General features: G+C 45.8%; 1 protein-coding gene across 2 annotated transcripts in view; it reads right to left on the reverse strand.

Moving 5' to 3' along the window:
• Positions 1-693: 693 nt before the first annotated feature.
• LOC126543767 (protein O-mannosyl-transferase Tmtc3-like) overlaps positions 694-25,480 on the reverse strand; it is a 397,442-nt gene continuing 372,655 nt past the window's right edge. For both annotated transcript variants that reach the window (XM_050190874.3, XM_055061695.2), the window contains 4 exons: positions 24,111-24,231; positions 9,052-9,153; positions 8,251-8,334; positions 694-4,101 (listed from right to left, as the gene is read on the reverse strand). In XM_050190874.3, coding sequence (XP_050046831.2) covers positions 3,799-4,101; positions 8,251-8,334; positions 9,052-9,153; positions 24,111-24,231 — 610 coding nt within the window. In that variant the 3' untranslated portion in view covers positions 694-3,798. The remainder of the gene's footprint in view (positions 4,102-8,250; positions 8,335-9,051; positions 9,154-24,110; positions 24,232-25,480) is intronic.

The raw sequence follows: 25,480 nt of genomic DNA on the forward strand, positions 1-25,480 counted from the left end.
AGGCGCCCCGCAGTGATGACAGGCCCCTTTGTGTGTGCGACCGAGGAGAGAACCCTTTCCACGAACTGTCCAACTCTAGGGGAGAACGTTCTGCGCGAACCAAACAGGACCCGCGGGTTGCCGCCAGAGGAGGCAAGCCTGTGCCAACTCACCTGGGAGAAGAGATCCGCCGCCTGTCCCCGAGAAGACTACGTGGGTTGCTGCCAGAGCAGGCAAGCCCGTGCAAACTCACCTGGGAAAGTGGGAGCAGCCGCCAAGCACCGAAAGGACTCAGTGCATGTCACGTGACGTTGACGTGAGCAAGATCCCGCCTACGATTTTAGTGAGCCTATTTAAGGGGCCCCGCAATGTACTTTTTCAATTAATTCATTCTCTTTTTATCCTTCACGAACCATTGAATAAACAGTGCAAGTTTCGCACTAGAAGTCGTCTCGCCCTTGCCTGGTCGCCATGATCTACCGGACGTCTGCAGCCCGCCGACAACGCCACGCTACCCAATAGTAACGTCGGTCGAGGTTTGAGAAACGGTGTCGCAACAGTGCTCCTGTATATCCGTGGCCTCGACTTCCGTTTGTAGAGACAGATACGGATGAAGGCCGGCGCTATGATGTGTGCATATACGTATAAGGCGAATAATAGCTAAAGAAACATGCAGACAAGGACGCTGTGAAGTATGTTGTCGGACACGTAGAGTAAACCGGAGTTCTCTTTATTAATTGAGAGGAAACAACAAAAAGGAACAGTTGAGTGAAAGCATTATGTGTGCCTTTATTACGAAGTATATTGTATTATTTCGCCAAAACACAAGCGACAACAACACCGCAAGTCTTTCCTTACGCATCCGACAGCAATGAATTGAAACAAGAATACAGACGCAAAGCGGCGACAGCGCTCGCTCAAGCGTTCAACACACGAGAACAATATAAACACAACCTTTCCAAACTTGGGAAGAGGCAATAAGGGGTGGCGATAAGGCAATTACGTGCACCACAAAACAGTATGAAGCAATGGGATGAGGGGGCGAAAAAAGCGGCAATGGTGTGCACACATCGGTGAGTTAACGCGGCCAGTGTCATTCGTAAACCTCAAGCATACAGGCATAGACAATATTTAAGGTGCTGAGTGCCGACAGCGGACGGTCCACGCAACGCAACACTATCCTGCAGAGCGGCTGCTGCTGGAAGAAAAAAACAAAAAAAAAAAAACAAGGGGGGGGGGGGGGGTAGAAAGGAATGCAGATGCAACAAATTTCTCTTGGAGCGCGCAGATCAGTGACTTACCGAGCCGACGTCTTGCTCTATCTAAGTGCCACCGTGGTCCCTAAAACAGTTTTCTGGCTCACATTTGAGTTAATAGAAAAATTCTTTGTCTCTTTCTCGGTATATCTATGTACAATCCACCGCATGCCTGCGTCCGCTAAACAGCCTCCATCCACATCATCAGTACAACGATAGTTTTTTTTTCTTTCTTGTTGTAGTGTACATTGAGAAGCACCAGTCATAACACATGCGCCGCACATAGACAAGAGACATACCTGGTTGATGTTGAGTCGTGGTTTGCGCAATACTCCAAAATAGAACGACTTCACATCTCATAAATATGGCCGTCCGATACTCACCCTATAGTATGTACAAGCTACCGTTTGCGTTATGTACAGGCGCTCACATTGTAGTATCCAAACGGCATATGCACAGCATAATATATATATATATATATATATATATATATATATATATATATATATATATATATATATATATATATATATATATATATATGCACTTTTTTATGTTTCACTTTAAGTTGCCGAAATATAGATCACTTGTCTCGTTAGCGGCTGCGAACACAAGCACTGGTCAGCAATACAATGTGCAAATATACACTCTGTGACATTCATTCACCGCAATTTCTTAATCACGTTCTTTTTCTTGAACCCCATCTATTTACAGCCCGAATTTCGACTATTTTGTTCGTTTCCGTAGTCATCTACTGCGCTATTTAATGTTAACATACGAAAATTAGTTAATGACTCGTTTGCTTATGCAGTGTGCTTATCAACATCATCCAGCTAACGACGATGGTAACGAGTAGATAAAAAAAAGAACTACCGCGACTACCGGAGGTGAACCAGTAGCTATAAAAAACGCGAATATAGAATAAAATGCTATGATGCTTAATTGAATGGGAAACAATAAGAGCAGACAAACAGGAGTCGTCGTTACCATTCAGCCGTTAAGAACTTAGGGCGGTAATGATGAATATACGCCTGAGTTCGGCTTTAAACAGCTGCGCTACTACCGCACAAGAGCATAGCGAAAGTGCAGCAGGCATTAAACATAGTTCTGTGAATAAGCATCGAAGAGCCATACCAGTGTGCTTACAAAAAAAAAGAAGACTATTCATTCTTTCTTTACGTACATCTAATTTGGCACTTTGTATGAATAAATAGGATATTTTAGTTATTTAAGCATGCAGTGTTGAGACTTAAGTTGCGACCCTATAGACTGTGTGAATCAGTCACGATGGTATATTGCAGCTGTGTGAATGAGGATTATTATTGTTCCTTCTAAAATTAAAAGCAAATGCATTTAGAGAAACGAGAGCGCTTTCTTGCTGTGCTTCGTGAATGAAGACCGAAGATCGAATTATGTGCATCAGGAGCACTCACGCTGAGGATAACCTACGAAATTCTTTTACATTAACGCAGGGTATCTTGCTGTACAATGGCGAACTTGACGCTATAGTTTAGTGAAGGCAAATGTAACAATTTCACTGTTTTTCAACAAGGTCACGAGCAAAACAATGCGAGCTATCGGTGCTTTCTTGTAGATGTTGCAAGCAATGCCAATATTTCTCAGTGAGCCATAAACAAGCTATTCATGGCCCAAATTGCCGATGTCTCACATTTATTATACGAAGCTGGTGTGGCACTTTTCTTTCGTGTTATTGCAAGTTAACACAAAAGAAGAAAATTTATCTCAACTACAAAAAATATTTTTATGTCAAGAAGATTATATAACACATTAATAACTTGGCAAAAATATGAAAGAAAAAGAAAGGCCCTTCGTACTGTTTAATACGCGCTAATTGTGCAGCCGGTTTACCAAAGGATTTAGGAACTTGCTTTTACATATTGTCTGGACGAAAATATTCGATTCTATAACGAAGGCTGACAGTGTTCATGTACTCTCTCCCTCAGCCGAAGTCGGACAACAGCCTACCTTTGACACATCCGTTCATAGTTCAGCCTTCACAACACATACTTTCAATAGGCATGGTGAACCACATGCTCCTACTGACAAGCGATGTATACGCCACTCGTTCAACTGTACGGTCTGTAACCTGAGGAATGTGCCACTGTAAGTATCACCGTGCAGCGAGGTGCACAATTACATTCTCGGAGCGAAAGAAAAAAAAATGCAGCTAGAGTGGCTTTTGTACAACCACTAAAATGACTTTCCTCCCTCCACTTTGTCTTCTACATTTGGAGGTCGTCGCACAAGCGTCATAGCATAGCGGAACGTCTTTGCGCAAAGCCAACAGCGCGCAGAGGCCACCAGGAACGCTGGCAGATGCCCCCTGCTAACACCATCGGAAACGATTCGCGAGCACTCGCAGCTGTCGCCACTGGGCGATCACCCACGACGGTGCGTGCCGGTGGACCCTTCAACCGCGTTGGCTGACCAACAGTCTCGAACGTTGGTCGCGCTCTTCTGTGGAGCCGCGCGCCCACTCTCGGAGCGCATTCTACGGCGCACGGCTCTCGCCACGAACGTTGCCACTGCTGGCCGTCCAGAGTCACTGCGCGTTGGTAGCCGATGCGGCGGCGGCGGCGGCGGAAGCGAACGGCTGCAGGACGGGCGGTTGCGGCGCGGCGAGGGCGGCGCCTGAGCGGCGCTCCGCGTCCACCGAGCGGTTCCTGAGCAGCGTCTGCGTGACCTGCAGGTGCTTGCGGATGTACGTGGCGTTCGGGTCCAGCGTGGTGGCGTGCTTGAAGCAGCGCTCGGCTCGGCTTAGCTCCCCGCGCTCTACGTACACGACGCACAGGTTGTGCGAGCCTTGTACGTTGCCCGGGTCCAGGGCCAGGATCCTGCGGTAGCACTGTGGCCACAGAACAGGCGGTAAGGGGGGAGGTGTCGCAGGAGGCGGAACAGTTTCAGTGAGAATACCGCGGGCGTGGTGTAAAAAAAAAAGCAAACAAAAGGCTGAAATCACGCCTGTTTCCACGTGCATATTTGCACGTCTTTGGTTTCGTCGTGTGTCTTAAGTGAGTGGCGACTAACTGGGAATGCACAAAAAATTGTTACCTTAGTGCCGTACGCTACTGAAAATTGCCGCAGCAATGTCTTCGCTACCGCACTGACCGCAATCATGAGTAGAAGGTGCCCTACAACGCCGGTCAATGAAGGAATGCTCTTACGTACTAAAATTAGTCTGAACGCGGGGTCTGTTCCTTTAGTACTAGGAGCGGCTCATAGAGATTGGCCTGCGCAGTCTCCTAGCAGGCTTCGCTTATATACTGCTTCCGCGTACTATCCACGGCGGACGCATAGGTGCGCATACGTGCATCTTGTAGACCTTTTTTTCTTTTTCCTGAAACAATGCGCCGCACAATCTTGTGGGTTACATCTGGCACTGCGGCACGCTGTTGGCCCCGAAGAGCGCGCCTCTCGCTTACTGCAGCTCTGTGCAAAGCTACAATAATGTGATCGCTCTTTGATTCAGTTGTAGATTTAATGATCAACACGAAAGGGACCAAACCCAACTAACCAGAACAAAGCATTATCGTCTCCAGAACTGTAGGTGCACTTCTCCGTCGCAGTAATAACGAATATACTCAATAAAAATCATTTGGACACCAAGTTTAAAGAACAAACAAAGAATGAATAGAGAAAGCAGATGCCGAAAAACGAAGTGAATGCCTCAAGTGCCTTATATATATATATATATATATATAAAGAAGCATCCTAGACGACCTTGGCACTGCACAGTGGTGGCTAACCAGTCATAAACACGCTTGTCACTCATCATACTTATGATAAACAGCACACCAGCTCACCAGCCGTAAAAACGCCTGTCATCTACCACGGTTATGATAAACAGACTGCTAGAAGCAGAGGGCGATAAAGACGCAAGACAGGCGAGATGGCGCGCTGCACAAACACGCACACACCACGGATTGGCGGTCAAAAAAAGTCAGCGCTGTCGGTTCCTCCGATAACAGCTTCTTTGCCAAACTTACGGTGGCATGATCTTCAAAAAGGCCTTGAGGTGCATGAACCAGAATAAACATTTCGTATCTATCCAGAGCCAGTAATACTTCAAACGATAAAATTCGATTTTTCTTTAGATAGTAAAAAGAAAGTTATGTAACATAACTGAAGTATTATCATAATAAACGTTTTTTTTTGTTGGCCAGTGATCGTCTGGAGAATGCTGCCACGAGAAGAAACAAAACACTGTGATCATTTGCGTACAACACAGCAGCTAAATATAGGTAAAAAAAAAGAAAGTGCTCTGTTTATGACCTCGTGCTTAAGAATAAGGGTATAACCTGTGAGACTTACTTATCGATAAGTAAACGGTGAATAACTGTATAAAGGAAAAATTTCATTTGGGGAAATTTTACAGTTTATTTGACTTGCTTTCTAAAGAGCCCTGAGAAGTAATTGAATAAATGCGGCCTTTGTGTCAACAACCATCGGGTTTGGTAAAAAAAAAGGCGCAGTCCGCGGAGAGCATACGCTGCTGCGAACATTTCAGCCAAATTTTGCAGTCCTGCGTAGCGCGTGGAGCTCACAAACTGAGCATGAAGTCAACCATTTTTCAAACACTCTCTTTTCTTTCCAAACGAGGCCTTATCCTCACCCGTTTCGAAGCTGCCGGTGGCTCGCAGGTGTCGTCATATGCAAAATTCCCATAGACGGCTGCTATTGACCGGCAGCTGACATCAATCAAGAGGGGTATTTGTATCAGTGTGCTTCTTCCTACTGTTCCTGTATATATTATTTGACGTACTTTACTAAATATGCTGAAGTAAGCGAAAATCTGCTTTCAAAATTTCGATAATGATTACGTACTTCCGGAAGGAGCCGGTCTGTTCACGCTCCGCCGCGGTCGCACGCGTAGGAATTAAACTTTCGCTGATTTCGAAATGTTTTGAAGACTAAACTGGCCGCGAAACACGCGAAAATTAAGGTCAGACCCCACGTTCGCTAGTCAGCGCACGCTCACTCCTGGCTGCTCTTGGCTGACGTCGTCGGCAGACATCGTTTCGTAGTGAGCGATTGACAGCACTTCAAAATGTTGCTACTATCCGTCGGTCAAGCTGGTGCAGGACAAAGCCGGTTCGCATTACGTAGCACACGCCAGACTGGAGCACATGAACGTGAGCGCGCACTCTAGCCATGTTATGCACAAAGCAAGCGCTGCACATGCGCACTACAGTCGCGTGTAGCTGCGTCTGCTACGTAGCGTGAATACCGCGGCCACCGCGGGATGCCGCGACGAGCCTGCTCGCAGTACAGCCCAGAGGGGCTTTAGCTCGCAAGGCTCACTACGGCTCGCTGAGGACAACCGCGTTTGGCGCGTCGTAGGCGAGAAAAGCGGAAATAGTGGCGTCTACGTGAATATCCAAAATGAAATTTGAACTGCGCGCTCTGGTGACGTTCAGTAAGCGGAGCGTTGCGAGCACACACCGCTCCGCCGTAGCCTTCGCAGTGAAGAACTTTCAAGAAGGAGCGGGAGCACCGCGAAGGATATCAAAGGTAATCTCTGATTGCTAATAACTCCGCTTCTGCTGAATGCACTGACGTACTTTGCTGCAAAGTATTCCTGGAATAGTTTATTTTAACTTCGAATGCATTTCTCGACTTCGGTAAAACGTGTTTCAGGGCCACTTCGAGTAGTATCACTAGCACTGAATCCTTACCAACTGTCCCACTTTGTTGTCCTGATAAGCAGCGAGTAGTTACATTTATTTACAATATAATTAGGTAATTGAGAAATTTTTGCTTAACTGTCATCCGCCTCTTTAGAAAAGACGTAGCAAAATTCTTCTCAATTATCTCCTTTAAGTTGGCTTTTTTGCATTAAGATGAGGCATGAGGCAGAGCATCCTTTACAAAAAAAAGTGCTGTGTGATATTTAACACCGGCATACGCAAGCGCTTCCACTTCTACTGTTAGTCGCAGTATGCATGATAAGAGTGCTACATGTTTCTCTAAGCACCAGAGCACGACCATGAACATCTAAATATAATATGTTCATGGTCGTGCTCTGGTGCATGGAATGCGACGAAACACTTCAAGATCACAATTAGCTGCTCAGCTCAAATACTCAGCTCAGATCCGGTTACTGTGCCAGCCAGTTCGTGATTCTTTCTAACCATAGTATGTGTGTTCAGAAATATTTGTTTAGCAAGCCGACGAGTCAGGAAAGAAAGAAAAAATACAACAAGAAGCTGTCGCGGCTTGCAGTGATCCTCTCCTTCGCGTCAGCATAAATAAATATGTAGAGGCACCAAAGAGAACGCAGACGTAATTATTTAATGCTCGGCTTCGTGCTTGGCATTTAGGTATGAAGAGTTACTAGTATCAATTGTGAAAGCATGTGGGAATAGTTCACACACTCTATATATATATATATATATATATATATATATATATATATATATATATATATATATATATATATATATATATATATATATATATATATATATATATATATATCAACACTTCGTTTTAAGAGGTGCATCAACTTCTCACTTACAGTCTTGCGGCCACAACATATACTTTTCTTCCATTTGATATTTATTTATCGCGCTACGACTCCTTTCGCTTTCGTCCATCTGCCACTTCACACCAAGGCTGCTTTGCGTAATGCTCTAGTTACGCAAAAAAAAAAAAAAGAAAGACAAAGCAAGAGAGAGAATAAAAAGAATTGATTCGACGGGAATTTCACGCTGACGGTAAAGATTGCCGGGCCTCGGGGCAGACACGAAGTAGAGTAGCCCCGCGTCACCAGCAGCGGATAAGCGCGGGCAGTGCGGGGCGAGGGAAGGGAACCGCTCGCGCGGTGATGCATTCCAATCGTTCGCGAGCGTGCCTGTGACAGTGCTGGCGGGGATTTGCTTTGTTTGATTGGACGTCCCGTACGGCGTTCCGTCCTCGCCGCCTTAGTTGCGCTTCCTTCTGTTTGCGCGGGATTAGGCACCCAGGGCCGGAGCCGCTAATCTTCGAGACTCACCTCTTCGGCTGCCTCCAAATCCTTGAGGTGATTGACGTTGATGTCTCCGAGCAGTACTAAGCCCTTGATGTGGTTCGGGTGGTACTGGACCAAGGGGAGAAAAGAGAGGAGGCGGGGGGGACAAAGAAACGCCCCAGTAAGCCTGCATGCGCGAGGACATATGCAGCGTCGGCGTAGGCCAGTAGGGACTCGACGGCCCCGCGGCCGCTGCCAACAAAGCCCTGGTTGCTGCCATGTCGCGCGCCTCGGCTTGCGCAGCTTACGCGCCAGTCTTGCGCGTGTGCACGTGACCGCCGGAACACAGCTCGATTTCGGGGGAACGGGTTGCCCTTCGTTATGTCGTGCATTGTACCACATTAAAACGATAATGAGAGCTTTTTCGCAATGAATGGCTTGAAGAAGCGAATGAACAAGCTTTTTGCTACGAATAGAACGATAAAAAAGCATGCTGCGTAATGCTAAAAAGGAATAAACAAAAGTAAGGCGTGAGGCAACAATGAGAGAAGTTGGAAGCGTAACAGACGCCAAATAAATGAAATGAACGAAAGCTACCTGAAACAAGTTGTAATGGTATAGTGGCATAAAATACATGCACACAATACGAGTCAAGGTATAAGTACGAAAATATTATTCGAGAGCTACCGGGCGTGTACATTCAAGTTACGCTTCCAAGGTCCCCTGCGTTATTTAAGCATCTGTTGAGGTTCCCGATTCGCAGGTGTTTCCAAAAGGCCCCCTGTGTAAGAATTCAGTAGCGTAGCGAAGAGATGCCAAAGCACAGATGTGAAAAGGGCATCTAACCTTTAGGAGATCTTTCAGGAACCTCATGGCTTCCATAGGGCGTTGCTGCTCCGACAAGAGCAACGCCAAGTTGAAGAGAGCGCTTCGCAGCTTAGGTTGCACCTGGGGATGTAACGACGATAGTGAGGTCATGAGAAAATTCTAGATTGTACATATAAATGCAAGAGAGACAGACGGACAAATGCGGCGGTAACCACGAAAATCAGTCAGATAAATACAGGGTGTTTTTTTAGCTGCGCCAATATTTTTTAAGGTTGTCTGTGGCATATAGCACAATTCTAACCCTTGATCTAAATTATTCGATGAAGTGGCCATTACTTCTATGTGAAATAAAAATACTTGATTGAAAAATTAATGTAATTGCGCCAATTACCTTTTGATTACTTACTTTGCAGCACATATTTTTAATTATACGAATTGCAGCTAGTGAGCATGCAAGGCATATCGACTTAGAACGAATTCTCAGGACTACGCCAGTTTAGAGATATTAGTTTTCAAAGTGTCCGACGAAACGATTTTTACCGCAAGTTTGACGGCGCATATCTTGAAATAGGTGCCATCCTCAGAATTCGTTCTACGTCGATATGCCTTGCATGCTCACTAGCTAAGATTCGTATATTGATTATGTGCCGTAAACTGATTAATTAACATGTTATTAGCGCACGTATATTAATTATTCGATTAAGCATTTTGATTTCTCGTACAAGTAATAGCCGTCTCATCGAGCAATTTAGATCAAAAGTTATAATTGTGCTATCTGCTACAGGCAATTTTTAACAATTTGGTGCAGCTACCAAAAAAAAGAAAAACTATGGGGGCACCTAAGCAATTCTTAATATGACTAACTTCGAGAGCATTACTTGTCGTTGAGTTATGTCGCTGAGTTTAGTGTTGCGGCGAAATGTTGCTTAGTTCAGTGCTGTTGCTTTATGTTTCCGCGTGTAAAGTAGCTGCTTATGTGGTCGGAACAACACAAGACGACAAACCGGCCATATTGCGATCTCTCAGTTGAGCTTTATTTGCGTTGTCCGGGACTTTAGGGGATGCATACTGCCGCGCTGCAGCTGCTGCAGCTCACCGTGCTCTCTCTGCCTTTCGCGTTGTCGGGGGCTTGAGTGGTGAACGTTTTTTCGCGGCAGCAACTCGCTTCGCACATTTCGCTGAGTTGCGATGGTCACGTACTTCGTCGGCAGTGAACTGGCGCCACCGGTCACGCTTTGCTGCCTCGCGTGGTGATGTAGACTCGAGTGATTCAACTTCGGACGATGAAGAGTCAACAGCGGCGAGAGCGACTAACAGAGACTCCCATCATGCTCCATCTAGTGAATCGCCCGCCAGACAGAGCCTAACCACGCGCACAGCCTCGAAGATATTCATCACTCTCGCCTGTTGCAAGGGTGGCGCAGTGGTTAGCGCGCTATAGTGCGCCTCGACGTCCTCCTCCCCCGCCGCTCCGTACAGAGTGGAGACAACCGCAGAGTCTACTACGACGTTGGGCACGCGAGGAGCGCCGGCAACGCTTCCCTAAGGCGTCCGCCATTCACCTGCCGAACGCCGTAGTAGACGTCGCAGTTGTCTCCACTCTGTACGTAGCGGCGGGCGAGGAGGACGTCGAGGCACCCTACGTGCTCGGCTGCGGAGCGCCAGCAGTGGAGGTGGGGCCGAGGATCGAATCCTCAGCGTGGCCACTTTTGTTAAACGAGTAAGCAATTCTGTGCCTATAACCCATCGAGGAAACCCGTCCGTCCGCCAGGTAAGACGAATCGCTATAAAGAAATTAATGTATAAAACAAAATAAATCCGAAAGGAAAGAAAAAACAACGGTGGCGGTGGTGAGTTTCCAATTTACTACCCCGTGCTGAGAAGCCAGATGTCTTATCCACAGGGCGAACACCCAATTTATTTTTATTTCAAAACATTCGGCAAATACATCAATACACACTGCTGCCCCCATGTGACAATATTCACTTGCCCACCGCTGCTGTTTGAGCTTGCGGTTGAGAAGACAAAACTTTCATTTTAGCAAGAGTATCCAGCAATATAACTACAGTTCATGGTCATACGCTAATTTCTGAAAGAGTAAACTATTACTTTGCTGAAAATGTGAGTAAACTCCGTGAGGTGTTTCACAGGGCTAACACCCAGGCTTGCAGAAGGTGAATATGTTTGATCCATATGAATGTGTTGTACCGGCGGTACAAAAGAAATGTCAAAGGAGAACAGTTTTTATGGAGGCTTTCTTGAAAGATTTGGGGATGGTGGAATAAAAGCAATGTCTAGGACCACATGTAGAGCCGACTTGGAGCATTGTAGATATCACGAAAATTCCGACTTTGCGAAAATTTGATGTCAGACACGCCACATCCCCGATGCGTTTCCGTGGTCGCGGGATGCACCTTCCGTTGGGGCGTTACTTCACCGACTGAAATGCCACCGATCTCTGAGGGCACATGCTCTTCGCGTCGCACAACACTGACAGATAAGCAGTCAATGAGTTGATACGGATGCTGAGGAGTGATGGGAGGTTATATGGGTCTCATCGCGGTTGATAATGGTTTCACGAGGATGGATAAGGTGCTTAAGAGCGATAAGGGCTTATAATGATCGAAGCAATTCTGATGAGGTTGATGAGGACCGATAAGGGTCGATAACGGTAAGATCAAGTCCGATAAGGTTGATAAAGACCGACAATAGTTGTAAGGGTCGGATCATGTCAGATGAGGTTGATAAGGAAAGATAAGGGTGGATAAGGATCGGATAAATTGCGATAAGGTTTATAACGACCTTTAAGTGTTGATAAGTGGTCGGGTCAGGCTTGATAAGATTGATGATGACACCGGGCTGCGTGGAGATGAGCAAGCGGCACAATGCTTACGCATACTTAGACAACTCTAGTGGTGTTTCTGCATGAATGTTTTTTTAGTTATATGAAGATGACGTAATTTGTGTGCCGTTTTTCTGCCATGGCTTTTCTGCCACGGCTTTCTGATGACGGCGGGGTCGCACAATGAGCCAAGTAACGCGCTCACATTAAAAGAACACCCTGCATATTTCGTTGAGTAAGGGCGTTTATTATTCAGTCACTTACACAACAACGTCCCCTGTACCTTCGCCGACCATTGATGTCACGGGGGCTGAAAATGAAGGCTACGGAAGTGATGTGCTTTTAGAGTAATAAGGTGATTATGGTTCAGTGTAATATTTGCCTTGTTATATTTTGCAACATGTATGAAAAACCGTCAAAGAATGCTATCTTTGCTGTGACTTATGGGCGAGTTTGTGCTTTGGTGCCAGATCGGTATGCTCTCCCGTAGGCACGCGCATGCACACACACACGCACACATGCACGCACACTCACAAACGCACCGAGAGAGACGAAGAGAGAAAGAGAAACGGGGAGACGGGAAACACAGACTAACGGGAACAAGCACCCGCTTTCGTTTATACTAGGGCATAACAATAAAACAGGTGTTCGAGTTGATGACGTGTGCGCAAGCACTATGCGGGAAAAAGAAAGACATTTCGTAAGGTGGCAATGTAAAGGAGAGCGCGTCCTGATGCTGTATATGTCGCGCAAATGGCACTGAATTAGAATACAAGGACAGGCAACTATTATTTACAATGAGTGATCTCTTTTGACAGGCTCACACCGTCTTTTTAGTGTTGCAAAAATAGTTATAATAATAACCGCTTACGAAAATTAGCTATCAGTGAAGATTGTGTGCGAGTTGCGGCGGCAGCCAGTGTGCCGTGCACTTTGGGGCTGTTTCTTCTGGTTATCACTCCAGCATGATTAAAGGAGTAATGATTTATATACAGAGCTTTTCAGACGCTCATTGTGACGAAGTGATGGCATACGTTTAACAACAAAAAACAAAAACAAATGTCAACGAGATTATGTAATGAAGGCAATTAGCTGGGCGGCATTGAAGTGCCAGTCATCTGTTCTGACCTTTCTTTTTAGGGTGTGATTCAATGCAAGTTTTATGAGATATTTATCCTTGAATTAGATGGTAGCACTAAAGGCAAGTATGATGCCATTATGCTATTTCAATCAGCATTCAAAGCGAATGATACACGAGTGCGTTCTTCCTTCGCGAAAACCTTCCAGCGCGACATACATCTCCAAGCAATTGAAACGAAATGAACTACTGAATAACTTTCGATTGACGCTTAACAATCCCAGCTAATGAACGTTTCCATCAGGGCGCAAGACAACATCCTCTCTGCATTGTTGCGCGTAGGTACAATCCTTAGTGCGTTTGAGCAAGTGCTCACGCAGGTCCAGAGGGCATAATAGCGATGCCCAGGTAGCTGTTGTTTGAGAGGTATATGAAAGGGCAATGTTTTCAAAATTTCACTATCGTTAGGTAGTTGGCTACTAGAGAAAACAGGCCCTGTCGACAGTCTCTGAGACATTCTTGTGATATTCTTGTGAGACATTCTGCCGCCTGGTTGCGGCACGCGGGAGAATTCAAGCTGAAATCTAGCGTGGTGTAAATAATATTAATAAGCGGAAGTTGTGATGGAGTGCCGATGCACAATTTACGCCTGATTACGAACGTCGTGAAGTTGGAACACAGTTACCGGCAGTTAGAGCTGTCTAAATGTAACATCCCCGCACCAAACCTGGAACTAGATTTCTTGGGGTGCAGTGGTCAGTGAGAAGCAATTAAAGAAAGTAAGGAAAAAGTCTGGGCGACGTGTCTATAGCGAAAATAAATGCAAACTACGCACGAATCTTTGCGTCGCGGCCCATTGATGCAATTCACCTTATTTCTGAGGCCACTGGTACGTTGTTGGCTAAGTACCGCGATAGCCTAAAGATTGTTCATTTGGAGCATGCGCGATTTTCCTACAGAGTATAGCTGCCGTCAGTGGAAATGGGAAAATGAACAAACGTCGAGACAAAGGCATTTGTTTGTACGTGCGACAGCTAGTGCTGCTTTTCCTCGCGCGTGTTCTCGCAGTCTGAGCATTCCGTCTTAAGCATCTAAATGCGTAAACATTTCTATGCTTACCCAACGAGAAAACCGTCCGTCCCTCCATCCATCACGTCAGACGATCGCTTTCAAGATAGAACCCGCAGCAGCGAGCGACTTTACCTTCGTGCTGCCTGTCGCTTCAACGCGAACGAAGCGGCGAGAACACAGACATCGCTCACGGAGCTCTCAGCACGCCCCCGTTTCGCAGATCGCTTTCAAGATACGGGCCCGCGCGTCCCTCTACACGCTAAGTAAGCAGCGAGAACACAGCGCGCCAAGCTATCAGCAGTCGGCACTCTCTGTCAGCATCGCGGATCGCTTTCAATTGATACGGTCCGCGCGGCCGTTTCATATGCAGCCGTCGATGGAGTACGTTTGGTCACGGTTCATAATGGTTCGACGCGGATGGATAAGGCGCTAAAGAGCGATAACGGTTTATAATGATCGGAACGTCATTAGCGCACCTTGCACCGCCGTTCGCACTGTCGTTTGTACTGGCAAGATCAAGTTTCATAACACTGATAATGACACCGGGCTGCGTGGAGATGACAAGTGGCACAATGCTTGCGTATACTTAGCCAAATCCCAGAGAAGTTCCCGCGTGAATTTTTTTTCATTCAGCGTGGCAATCTGAGAAGATGCGCGAAGCGATTAGCTGGCGTCAAAGTGCCTCAGACAGTACTCGACAAACTGTTCCCTACAGAAGTTCCCTTGCTCGCTACGGGTTGTTAAGGTGAGTGGCTGACTGGTTTTCATGTTGTAAGTAGAGACATCAAGGTAACGTTTTATCTGCGCGGGATAACAGATAACCATTACGAAAGGGCTACTTGGACAGTGGCACAAAAAATCAAGGCTGAGAGCTCTAATGACTGCGCTGATGAGATGGCGCAGTATGGTTACAAAAGACGATCAAGAACACAGGAAGCGAACATGAGACCTCTACTACAGGCATACAATAATTTGTGTAGTATTCTTTTTGTAGTACAGCTGCCATTCCTGCGCGAGTCTCCATTTTGTTGAAAGGAAGTCCCATAGCAGCTTTCACCCCACGACCACCAGCTATAGGACGTGTCCGCGGTCTTGACAACATTTGGACAAAAGCGATCTTTACACGAACCCGACAAAATTTGACGTAGACTGCTCATCAAGCTGAAAATCGGCCGTTGGGTTCACGTAAATGCTAGCGGGTCCGACTGAGTAAGCGTCGAGGCGTGTTCGGTCAACCCGCCAACAACAGGTAGGTTGACTCGCCTAGAGTTACTGTATATGGCTTCCTTAAGGTAAAGGGAGCTATATACAGTAACTCTAGACTCGCCAAGCCTGCTTGCTAAGACGCATGTAAGCGTAATCCGGTCGGGCTGTGTCAGCTAGACTTCTGACTCGACTTGGTCGTGTCGAGTTTTTTTAAACGAAGATAAAATGTTTCGAGCCCTTGCGGACACACTAGAAGACGAGTTATTAACCTGAACTGAAGAGCTGTCTGAAAAACTCGAAACTGTTGACACTAACGCGCCGTTTATTGTCAATAGTTCTGAGCTCTATGCCATTCTACAAATCATAATCTTGAAAGAGAGGGAACGCTGAATGAATAAGACGACCAGAGTAAACCCAGTAAGCATCCATGGGGTGCTCTTAAAACACAAGTAATATGTAACGCACAGCCAAACAGTTCCCTGACCCTCGATATTGTCACAATATAGAGAATGAGAGAGAAAGACCAAGTATAATGTGTATGGTCCAGTTCATTAGCATTATTTAAAAAAAAAGTCTGAAAGCGGACATTTGCGACGTGCTAGTCATGACTGAATGCAAGTATTTTTAGTCCGTTTTTAAGGGCAGTTTGCCTGTGCCTGCCGCTTTAAAGGAAATTAATTCAGCACATAAAGACAGAAATGCGGCCCTGCATGTGGTTGGGTGTGGAACACTAGTAATCGTCCAGGCGTAGCAGGTAGCAGTATGAAGGGCACCTTCCGTTGACACTTGCCCTCAATGCATATCGTGCACTGAAAATTCACGCCGCCTATATGCATGCTATTGTGTCTTCCCAAGCGGAGTGTCTAAATCACACGGTATATGATTACAAATGAAGCAGCGCAATTTTCCAGAAAGAAGAAAGTCCTCATTCCGGGCTTTGATGGCGGAGATGGTAGTATGTATACATCCACGTAAATTACACGTTGCGGTTCGGGTTTACCAGCTGGACTCGGGACAACGCAAGTTTATCTGCAGCGCGCTGACGCGCATTCCGTACAAGATCGACGCAAGGGAGTTGGACTGTGCGTTTGTGCCATGGACACCCCGGACGCCTTCAGGCCGCACACCATATTTGGCACAAAGCAGACGTCGTTTATTTCTTGCTATACGGATCGGCTGCGGAAAGAAAGTGCGTTTATCAAGCATGGAACGCTTATACGTCTTGCTACGCTAGTTGTTGCGGGGCATTCCCGGCAAGAATATGAGAGAAATAGCCTGTTCATCACGTGATGTCCTTACACTCGACGTCGACGGTACCGCATGCTACCTGCATTGATACTTCCGCTCCTCCGCAGCCGCGCAGTATACTTTATAGGGCCACAGGTATACAGTAGCATAGGCTCCGAGGGTAGTCTATGCTAATGTAAAACTATCACCGGCCACGAATTACTGTCGGTGGCTTTGTATGAAAAAAAAACAATATCATGGAAATACATGAAGAAGATATAAATATTATCATTAGCGACTGTAAGAGGCTAGTTAACAGCAATATTCGGTGCGAAGGAGAAACACAGATGTGTTGTGAAGACGCGAGGCATGAAAACCCAGTACACGAGTGACATACATTGGACGACAACAGCAAACTCAATGAAAAAGCTCGTGAAGGAAGCCTCAAAGAAATCAAAGACGTTGGTAACAGCGGTAGTTCAGGGGAAGATTAATTTCAAAATAATTGAAAATCATTCTACGGCCATAAAGGAAGTCAAAATATGTGTGGGATATGCATGTAAAGAATGCACTTTGAAGCGACCAAGAAAAAACATGGAAGAAACACGAAAAGGCGAAAAAGTAATAATAAGCTGCTAGAGTAAATGAGAGAGAAATGGGAAGAATACATAAGACTGAGGAATAGCCCACAAGTAATTGTTCAAGAAAAGATGAACTTTGTAAAGTGACCGGTGGTTGGCAGAGATTCGAAGTAACGATAAGAAGATGCCAAGAAAGTTTTGGAATGATCTATAGGCACTGGGTAAAACGTGAAATGTAACGCTTAGTAGTATTTAAAATGACAGGGGTAACATTATAAAAACGAAGCGGCGCTACGGTTTATTAGTAAGCAATTAAAATAACATTTTCATGAAGTTGAAAACACGGGCGACGTTCACTTGGATATTGTCAGTCGACTGAAAAAGGACTTTGACGCATCTAGTCATACGTAGGAGAGATAGACTGCAAAAAAAAAAAAAAAAAAAAAAAAAAAAAAAGAAAGGAAAGGATGCAGTTCCACTCAACGTGAAAGCTGTCGGAAGTGCGCAGCAGTGATTGGCCAGTGTCTAAACCCCTTCTGTCATTGTTGTGAGTATACCTGTGGGGCATTGGCTCTCGATTCAGGGTTGCGAAAGTTGCCGATCTTCATCAATGCCTTATTGAAGCACAGCCTATAACACACCTTACAACTATGGCCAAAGGATCGATCTAAGAAGTCCCACTTGAATCGGGCGTCCGCTCCGACGGTCTCGGGTAGCTGCCGCTGCTGCTGTCTCATCTCCGCTTCACGTTGCCGCACCTGGGGGTTAGCTTCTCTCTTCTGACGTTTCGCTTGTGTGTCTCCAACTTGAAGTTGGGGACCCGCTTGCCTACGTTTGCATGCAGTTTGCATTTAACCTTTAACCAAATTAGGGTTAGCTTGCCTTTTCTGCCGTTTCGTTTGAGCTTCCCGAGCTTTAACCGCAGGATTCGCTTTGATTCGCTGTTGTTGAGCATTGACTCCTGCCTGACGAAGCTGGAAATTTTACTCTCTTCGTTGAAGCTTGGCTTCTGCTTCACGTTGTCGCACAGACGAATCGGCCCTCCGGCCTCGCTGTCTTTCGCGAGCAAACGCCGGCTGTTGCTCGATTCGTGCCAACTGTTCGGCATCCATGGCGGGACAGACCGGCTCTTTGTTCGCAGTGTCTATTCCGATAAGTTCCCTGAATAAAACTAAAAGGCAGCGACATGCTTTTATCTTGCCGCCGCCGCTGCTGCGAGGAGCATTCGAGGAGGCAGCGGAGAAGGTATGCGTCTCCCAATTGGTTAAGCGCCATCACATGGTATTTTTTGCGCCCTTTTCTCTATTTTTTTTCTTCTTTTCTGCGTTTGAGCGCGCTCAGTACCATGACAGTTGGCCGTCGAGTTTCCACGGCGAGGTTTTCGCAAGGGATATCATATGTTTTGGCTAAGTTTCGTGGCTAACTGCGTCATTGAAGAACTCAGTGTTTGTTTTCTTTCGTGTTAGAGATTGATTTTAAGAGTACTGGAGGTGCAGTGCAAGCGTGTACGAACGGAGCTTTTTTCTTTGCTGACGAGGTACGGAGCTCAGGCATGGGTAAGCTTATGCACGGGTAAGCTTATGCACGGGTGCTATTCTTGGTGCTCGTTCAGATTTGTTTTCCTGATCGCGCTATCGTCAACAGGTGTATGAAGCTATGTAGTGCGTAGGCTGTGTTCTGTCATATATCGTGCCAGAAACGTAACACGTGTTATTGTTGTAGTGGTGAGAGTGCGTAGCTTTGTCAGTCTATGCTTTTGTTAGGCGCTGCAAACATATTTTGCTAGCACAAGCTGTTCACTACCACTGCAAATGATTTTGGCTATTGTGAGCAGGCTTCCTCCGCAGTGGTGCACGAATTTGTTGGCTCATGTTGACATGGAACTGCGTAAAGAAAAGGGGGAAAGTGCTCATTGATGGAGACCATTTCTATGTGCAACTTTCGTCCTTGCATAGGCTTTGTTCACAAATGAAGTACAGGTTCCACAGTGATGTTTGCGCTTGAGAGCCAACAGACCAGTTTCACTGCATAAAGAGATGCCAGCATCATGGCGAAATGACGAGAATAGCTGAGATGCTCAGCGTTGATCGCGCACGTTTCTACATGACGTTCGCGTTATTCAGGTGAATATGTCACGCGCCTTGCGTTCGGTCATCATGGTACTAGGATGATTGAACTATGAAGCTGCACAAGCTGGACACACGGCAGTCGATTGGGTACACGCAAGTACACACGTACGCACTTCGAGCCCCGCAAATGCATCCGAGTTGTTGAATCGGCAGCTACATAGTGCTGCACACACGCGAGCGCATCGCCTTTGGCGTGTATAGGTGAAACCTTCATCGCAGCCCTTTCACGCCGGGCAAGTGTCTGATCAATGCAGTAGAAATAACTCGCGAAGCGGGTTGATCTGTGCAAGCTGCGACAGTGTTTTGGCCTACGAGTACAATGCATGGCCGTGAACGACATAAAGCTCAAAAAAAGCTCTGGCATGTGTATCCCGGGCCCATCCCGGGCCCCTGAAGTGCTCCGCGCTTAAAAAGGCAACCTATTCAAAAGGCAAAAAGAAGGATTTCTAAGCATACAGTGCGAGGTTTAGACAGAATACCAAGAAGACTCAAAGTTATCCTTGGACAAAAAACTAAAGTCTTTGCATTGCTCTATGGGCGATACACTTAAAACAATGAAAATGCCAACAATCCTGGAGGGTCTGATGAGCCTGTTATAAAAAGAAAAAAACGACAACAACAACAAACAAACAAGAAAAAAGAGAACAGAGAAAGTACCAAATTGTACTAAGATTTAATGGCAACGTCAGTGTTGTAAACGTAGAATAACAATGTAAGCAGTGCGATCTCATGTCCACTTTATCAGCGAGTTTGATTGCCGTTCTTCGAAACCACTCGAATCGGCCGTGCGCGTTGGTAAGGCACGTGATTGTTCACAGGTCTCTATAGAGATGCTTTACTCCGTGACCACATCTCTAGGTTTGAAAGACGGAAATAAACAGCCTGCATAATTTCTGTGCCTGGTTTCGATCGACCACTGACCATACAGACTATACTAGAACACCGCCCCCGCCGATCATCAGCCCAGAAGGCAGTGAAGGCACTTGTATGCTTTTTGAAAAACGACTGGCTTGTGCGAGCGCCTTTGACTGGCGTGGTGCTGTACGCGCAAGTGCACACATTCACTCCATTCCTCTCTCTCTCATTTCTATTCTCCTGTTCCACTCTCCCAGCGTAGAGCAGCCCACCAGACGCTTTTCTGGTGGCATCTCTGGCCTCTCTCTTTCTTTTCTTTTTCTCTCTGTTTCTGGTAATGTGGGCTTTCTGAAGCTAGTTTTATAATATAATCCGCGTTAAGTGTCGCGTGTTCACGAATATTGAGTGCTTCGTGCAAAACTCAGATGCTACCGATGGCGCTGGATAGCCGCAGAAACACAGCGAAATCATCCCTTCTGCTCAAAAAAGTAGCGTGCATTCAGCTAGGCAACTTTTTTTTCATGGTGCTTCAGCTAGGCTCGCGTTTCTCCTGTTGAGAAATCTAAGCCTTTCTTTCTTTTTTTTTTTTTGCCATGAGAAGGACAAGCAATAAGGCATCTGCATTTATTTGTGATGTTACACGTGTCGGTGCGAGTGGACCAAAAGAAGAAGAAAAAGAACACCATCGCACTGTAGCATGCTTTCAGCCTGCGCGACACGCAGTGCAATATGAACTGAGCGCAAGGCTGACGTAACACGACGGTCTCATGCATCTTGCATAAACGCGCCAGTGAGACGCCGTCGCTACCTGGGCAACGCAAGGGGAAACTACAGCGCGGAATGACAATAAAAAAAATGAAGGGAAGAAAATAACTATACCGCGCGACCTGGAGTACATTCTTCTAGGATAAAACACGCCTCGGGCATCATAATGGCACGAGAAATAAGTAGGCAGAGAAACAAAAAGAAGGGCGGGGGAAAATTACATTCTCATCGTCTTTCCTTTTCCCATCGTACATGCCACACCGTGTTGCTCGCTCGCGTTTCCCCCGTGTTTGTAAAGGGAGGACGGCCACACTTAATTGCTTGCCGCTAAAAGATGAGTTACATGCTCAACACGTTTTTTATTTCTTCTTTTATTCGTAGTGTTTGTTCATAGAACAAGAAACTGCGCATACATATTGTGCGTGGATATACGTTGACACGCGTATGCAGTTGCATCTCTTCATTTCCGTCTTTTATATAATGCGCGAGCGGAGATGCTTGCATCTTTGGGAATTTCCCAATTATATATATATATATATATATATATATATATATATATATATATATATATATATATATATATATATATATATATATATATATATATATATATATATATATATATATACAGTGTTACACGAACTGATAACACAGTACACGCGAGTTGTCAGCGCAGACCCTGTTCACGTTTTTGTAGCGGATTACACAACATGTACACGTCTAGTCGGAGACCCCGAAATTGCGGAAGTCTGAGTTAACTATGAGAGACGACGACAATAATAAAGGTGTCCAGATGGACACTGTCGCGTCCTTCTCGCTTCATTAACATCTAGGAACTGCACATGGCGCTGCAAGATGCTCCGGCGTGTCGCGCGCAAGCCACACACTGTCATAATGAGACTCTAATTTCGGTGACACTTTGTTGGCCAAACACTGCGACTCTGCGGCCATACGGCGCGTGACCGCAGAGTCGACCACACGCCGTGTGGACTCTTCGAGGTCAGCGCTTTCGCATGGGTATTTGCTTTAGTCTAGCGTGAAGAGGACAATTAAAGCGTCTGGCGTTCACCCAACGTCTTATGGCGAGCGGAGGGCAATGTTGTGCGTGCATGTTTAACGCTAAAGGAGAACTTCGCGTTAATGTTACCATCGTTTTCTGCCAAGTCGGAAAGCGAACTATTTGTAAAACAAAGTGAGATATGTGTGTCATATGTAAGTGAAAAAAGTGTGCTTAAAAATAGATACGTGAATAAAATTAAGTAAAGGGGGAAGACAACTAGAAGTAAATCAAATCTTGTTAGCGGACACCGCGTTCCGTATTCATGGTTTCCTAACAATATGTCAATAACTGTTCATGAAAAGCTTTGCTCATTTCAGTTAACATCATATTAGCATTTGCGTGGCTACATATTACATATGAGCCGGCAGGTACGAAGAGCTAGCATCTGTGTTTTCAGGATGTACGGCTAAGTGGTGTATGAAAGCATACATGCGGGCGGTTCCGTACCATCTGCCCCACTTTGCTATATTCAATGGCGAATAGGCGCGAGTTTGAGGTCATTTTCTTATTGCGTGCCCTTATCAGAAAGACTGTCCCCTGTCAGTGGGCGATCAGTCGTCCATCAGCATCAACGACTAACGTTGAGCGGCTTCGGCTTGAAAGGCAGTAGGTTTGTCACCTGCGGTCACTGGGCCTCTTCGATTATCCGTTTCTGACAGTCCTGGACTGTCCGAGGCGGTGCTTTCAGCCAATGGGCGTTGCGTGTGCAGCGTCTCGGAACGGATCTGTCAGGAACGGATAATCGAAGAGGCCCACTGCAGGGCGTTTTAGTTTTGCGGCTGTAAACTGATTGTGCTGATAATCTATACAAAGTAGCGACAGCTCCAGTCATCTCGTTTATACTTCTTTTTTTACCGTATGTACTGATGCTTCTAGTCTTAAAGATGTTTATGATGGAGACATGTATATGTACATGCATGATGCTAAGGCCATGGGCGGTATTTCAGAAAGGTTACAGGTGTTCGATTAGCAAAATTTCCTAGTCAAATAGAATACGAATAATCAAGAAAAATGTCCTTGGAATATCAAATCGATGATTGAATATTCTTTTATTTCTGAACAAAACGATATGTAAAGACCGTGTGGAGTTGGCTCTGTAAAAAATGAAGCTGATTTACATTATTTGATACATTCCGTGTGGTGGCGTTTACAACAGAACGCTCCGTCGAGTGAAAAGCTTCCAACTAGAAACAATGGCTTTCTATTATGGGTTCTTCAGCAGAAGAGTCAGTCGGAGACATTTTCACCTACATCGGTCTCCCTCCGTCCAAACTCCACAAGTGATGTTATACCTTAGTCGAACAGAAACGAATAGTCGACAATTTCGAATGGTGAATCGAATCGAATGATTTTCGGAAACCCGCCTTGTTCTCATGTCCCGGTCCGACACACAGTGAATATTACGAGGCCTCAAAAGAGAAGTGTGTGTGTCGAACTGGTTCACAGTGAGCACAAATGAATAAATCCGATATGAAGTTTACCCACATCTTTAGTGCCAGCTAGATCCTCAGCTTCCGCGATGCGTCGACACCGTCTTACATAGTCTCCGTCTCGGAACTACTTACACAAAGCGCTCCATATATCGAATAAATTAAGCGTGTGTCCACTGCAACATGTTCGTGCGGCCACGACGACAAGGACGTATACCGCCTGTTACTCCACTGTCACAAGCACACTACACATAGTCAGGGCTTTGAACAAGAACTGCGTTGAAATGACTCACGTCGGCCTTTTTCACTTGCCCAGGTGTTAGACCCATGAACATAAAAAGTGCATCACAAAGCGGTGAACGTACTTTAATGCTTCTTTGAAGGTGGTGACATTTGTGATGAGTATTGACTCTACTACATCCTGTGTTATTGTGTCTCACTTGTGCATCTAAAAACTGCGTATCCCAGATATCCGCGGACTTTGTTTCAACGAGAACATTTCGTAAGAGATCCTTGCTCTTAGTGTGTAACATGTTCTGTTTTATTTATTGAGTATTAGCTAATGCAAATAGTTCTTTTCTTCTTTTATTTGTGTTTTACCTACGTTATTAACCAAGTGAAAAAGGGCAGCCGTCGCCAACAAACAGCGATGATAACTCCTCTGTTTTTAATTATAAAAAATGAATCGAATAGCAACAAGGCCAGACTACTCAATTCGTGTTAAAAATTTCGAGTATTCGCACATTTCTAATGACAACGTGGCATCGTGGAACAATGTCGCCGTGCAATCCAAGGACAAGTATCGTGTACAGCCAGATGGCATTTGAGCTCACCAGTACAGCCTTGCGCAGCCAGTTCTCAGCGGCGACTGGATCTTTTTTGTCAAGCGCCAGCATGGCCAGATGGAAGTAGGCCCGTTCGTCTCTCTTTCCACTGTGGACAACTTTCTCCAACCTGAAAACAAATCATGTGAAGTGCTTTACGGGGAACTAACGCTAAGTTCCTCGCAAAGATCACGCCACGCGACAGTATGGCAATTTTCGCTGGCTGGGCAGCTCACTGGAAGCGGCGCTCGACAAAGTAGGTACGTGCGTCGTGCATATTTGACGTTGTTGTTCAACATTGCAAGCGGCATTCACCTCCATTTAGAGAGAGAGAGAAAGAGAAAGTAAGGACAGGAAAGACAGGGAGGTCAACCAGAAGAACACCCGGTTTGCTCCCCTACACTGGGGGTGGGCGAAAGGGGAATAGAAAGAGGAAAAAAAGGAAAGAGTTAAGCACTGAGTGCGTATGGGAGGGACACTATACACAGGGACACTAAAAACGGTCTCTTAAGCCGGTGCACTTCAAGTATGTACTAGTGCACGAATCGCTTTTCGTGCCAGTGACGGTTGTGGCCACGGTCCGGGTATCTTTGACTCGGTGAACGGTCTTGAATCCAGTCGGTGTAAAGTTGCCCGCAGAGAGAGGCGTTGCAGATCGTAGCGCGGGCATGTACACAAAAGGTGCTCGATGGTTTTCTCGCACCCACAGGAGTCGCACATCGGGCTCTCGGCCATTCCTAAACGATAGGAGTATGCGTTCGTGAACGCCACTCCCAGCCACAAGCGGCACAGCAAGGTTGTTTCGCCGCGGGAAAGGCTAGATGGCAGTTGTAGCCGTAGCGTGGGGTCCAGTTTATGCAATCGGCAATTGAAGGCACTTGAAGTCCAGAGATTTTGTGACTTTTAGCGTGCAAGTAGGCGAAATAGGTGAAGTAGGCCAAAAGCAGAGCGGGCGAATTTAAGAGAGCAAGGTAAGGCCCAGACATGCTTCAATGTCGTAAGTAATCTTTCACATAAAAAAACACTAAATCTGTGGTTGGTTCAGGGCTTCGCCAAGGAGGCAAAGACAAATTTACGCACGGTTTGCAATTTTTAGACGCTTTGTGATAAAATAAGACGTTCAGGATGACATTCGGAAGCTAGGAATGTTTTGAGGCCGAACATTCTAGCTGAAATATATGCATCTTGTATATTCTTCAGAGAACGCATGGTGGCGAAGTCTTCTAGTTGAGATATGTGTATGCTTAAATGTTGGCGCAACATTGAGGGAATTCATTTTCAAAAGACACGTTAAGGAAATGGTACAAAAATTAAATTATGGGGTTTTAGGTGGAAAAATCATTTTCTGATTATGAGGCACGCCGTAGTGGGGGACTCGG

This window comes from Dermacentor andersoni, chromosome 1, assembly GCF_023375885.2.
Source record: "Dermacentor andersoni chromosome 1, qqDerAnde1_hic_scaffold, whole genome shotgun sequence".
Lineage (NCBI taxonomy): Eukaryota > Metazoa > Arthropoda > Arachnida > Ixodida > Ixodidae > Dermacentor > Dermacentor andersoni.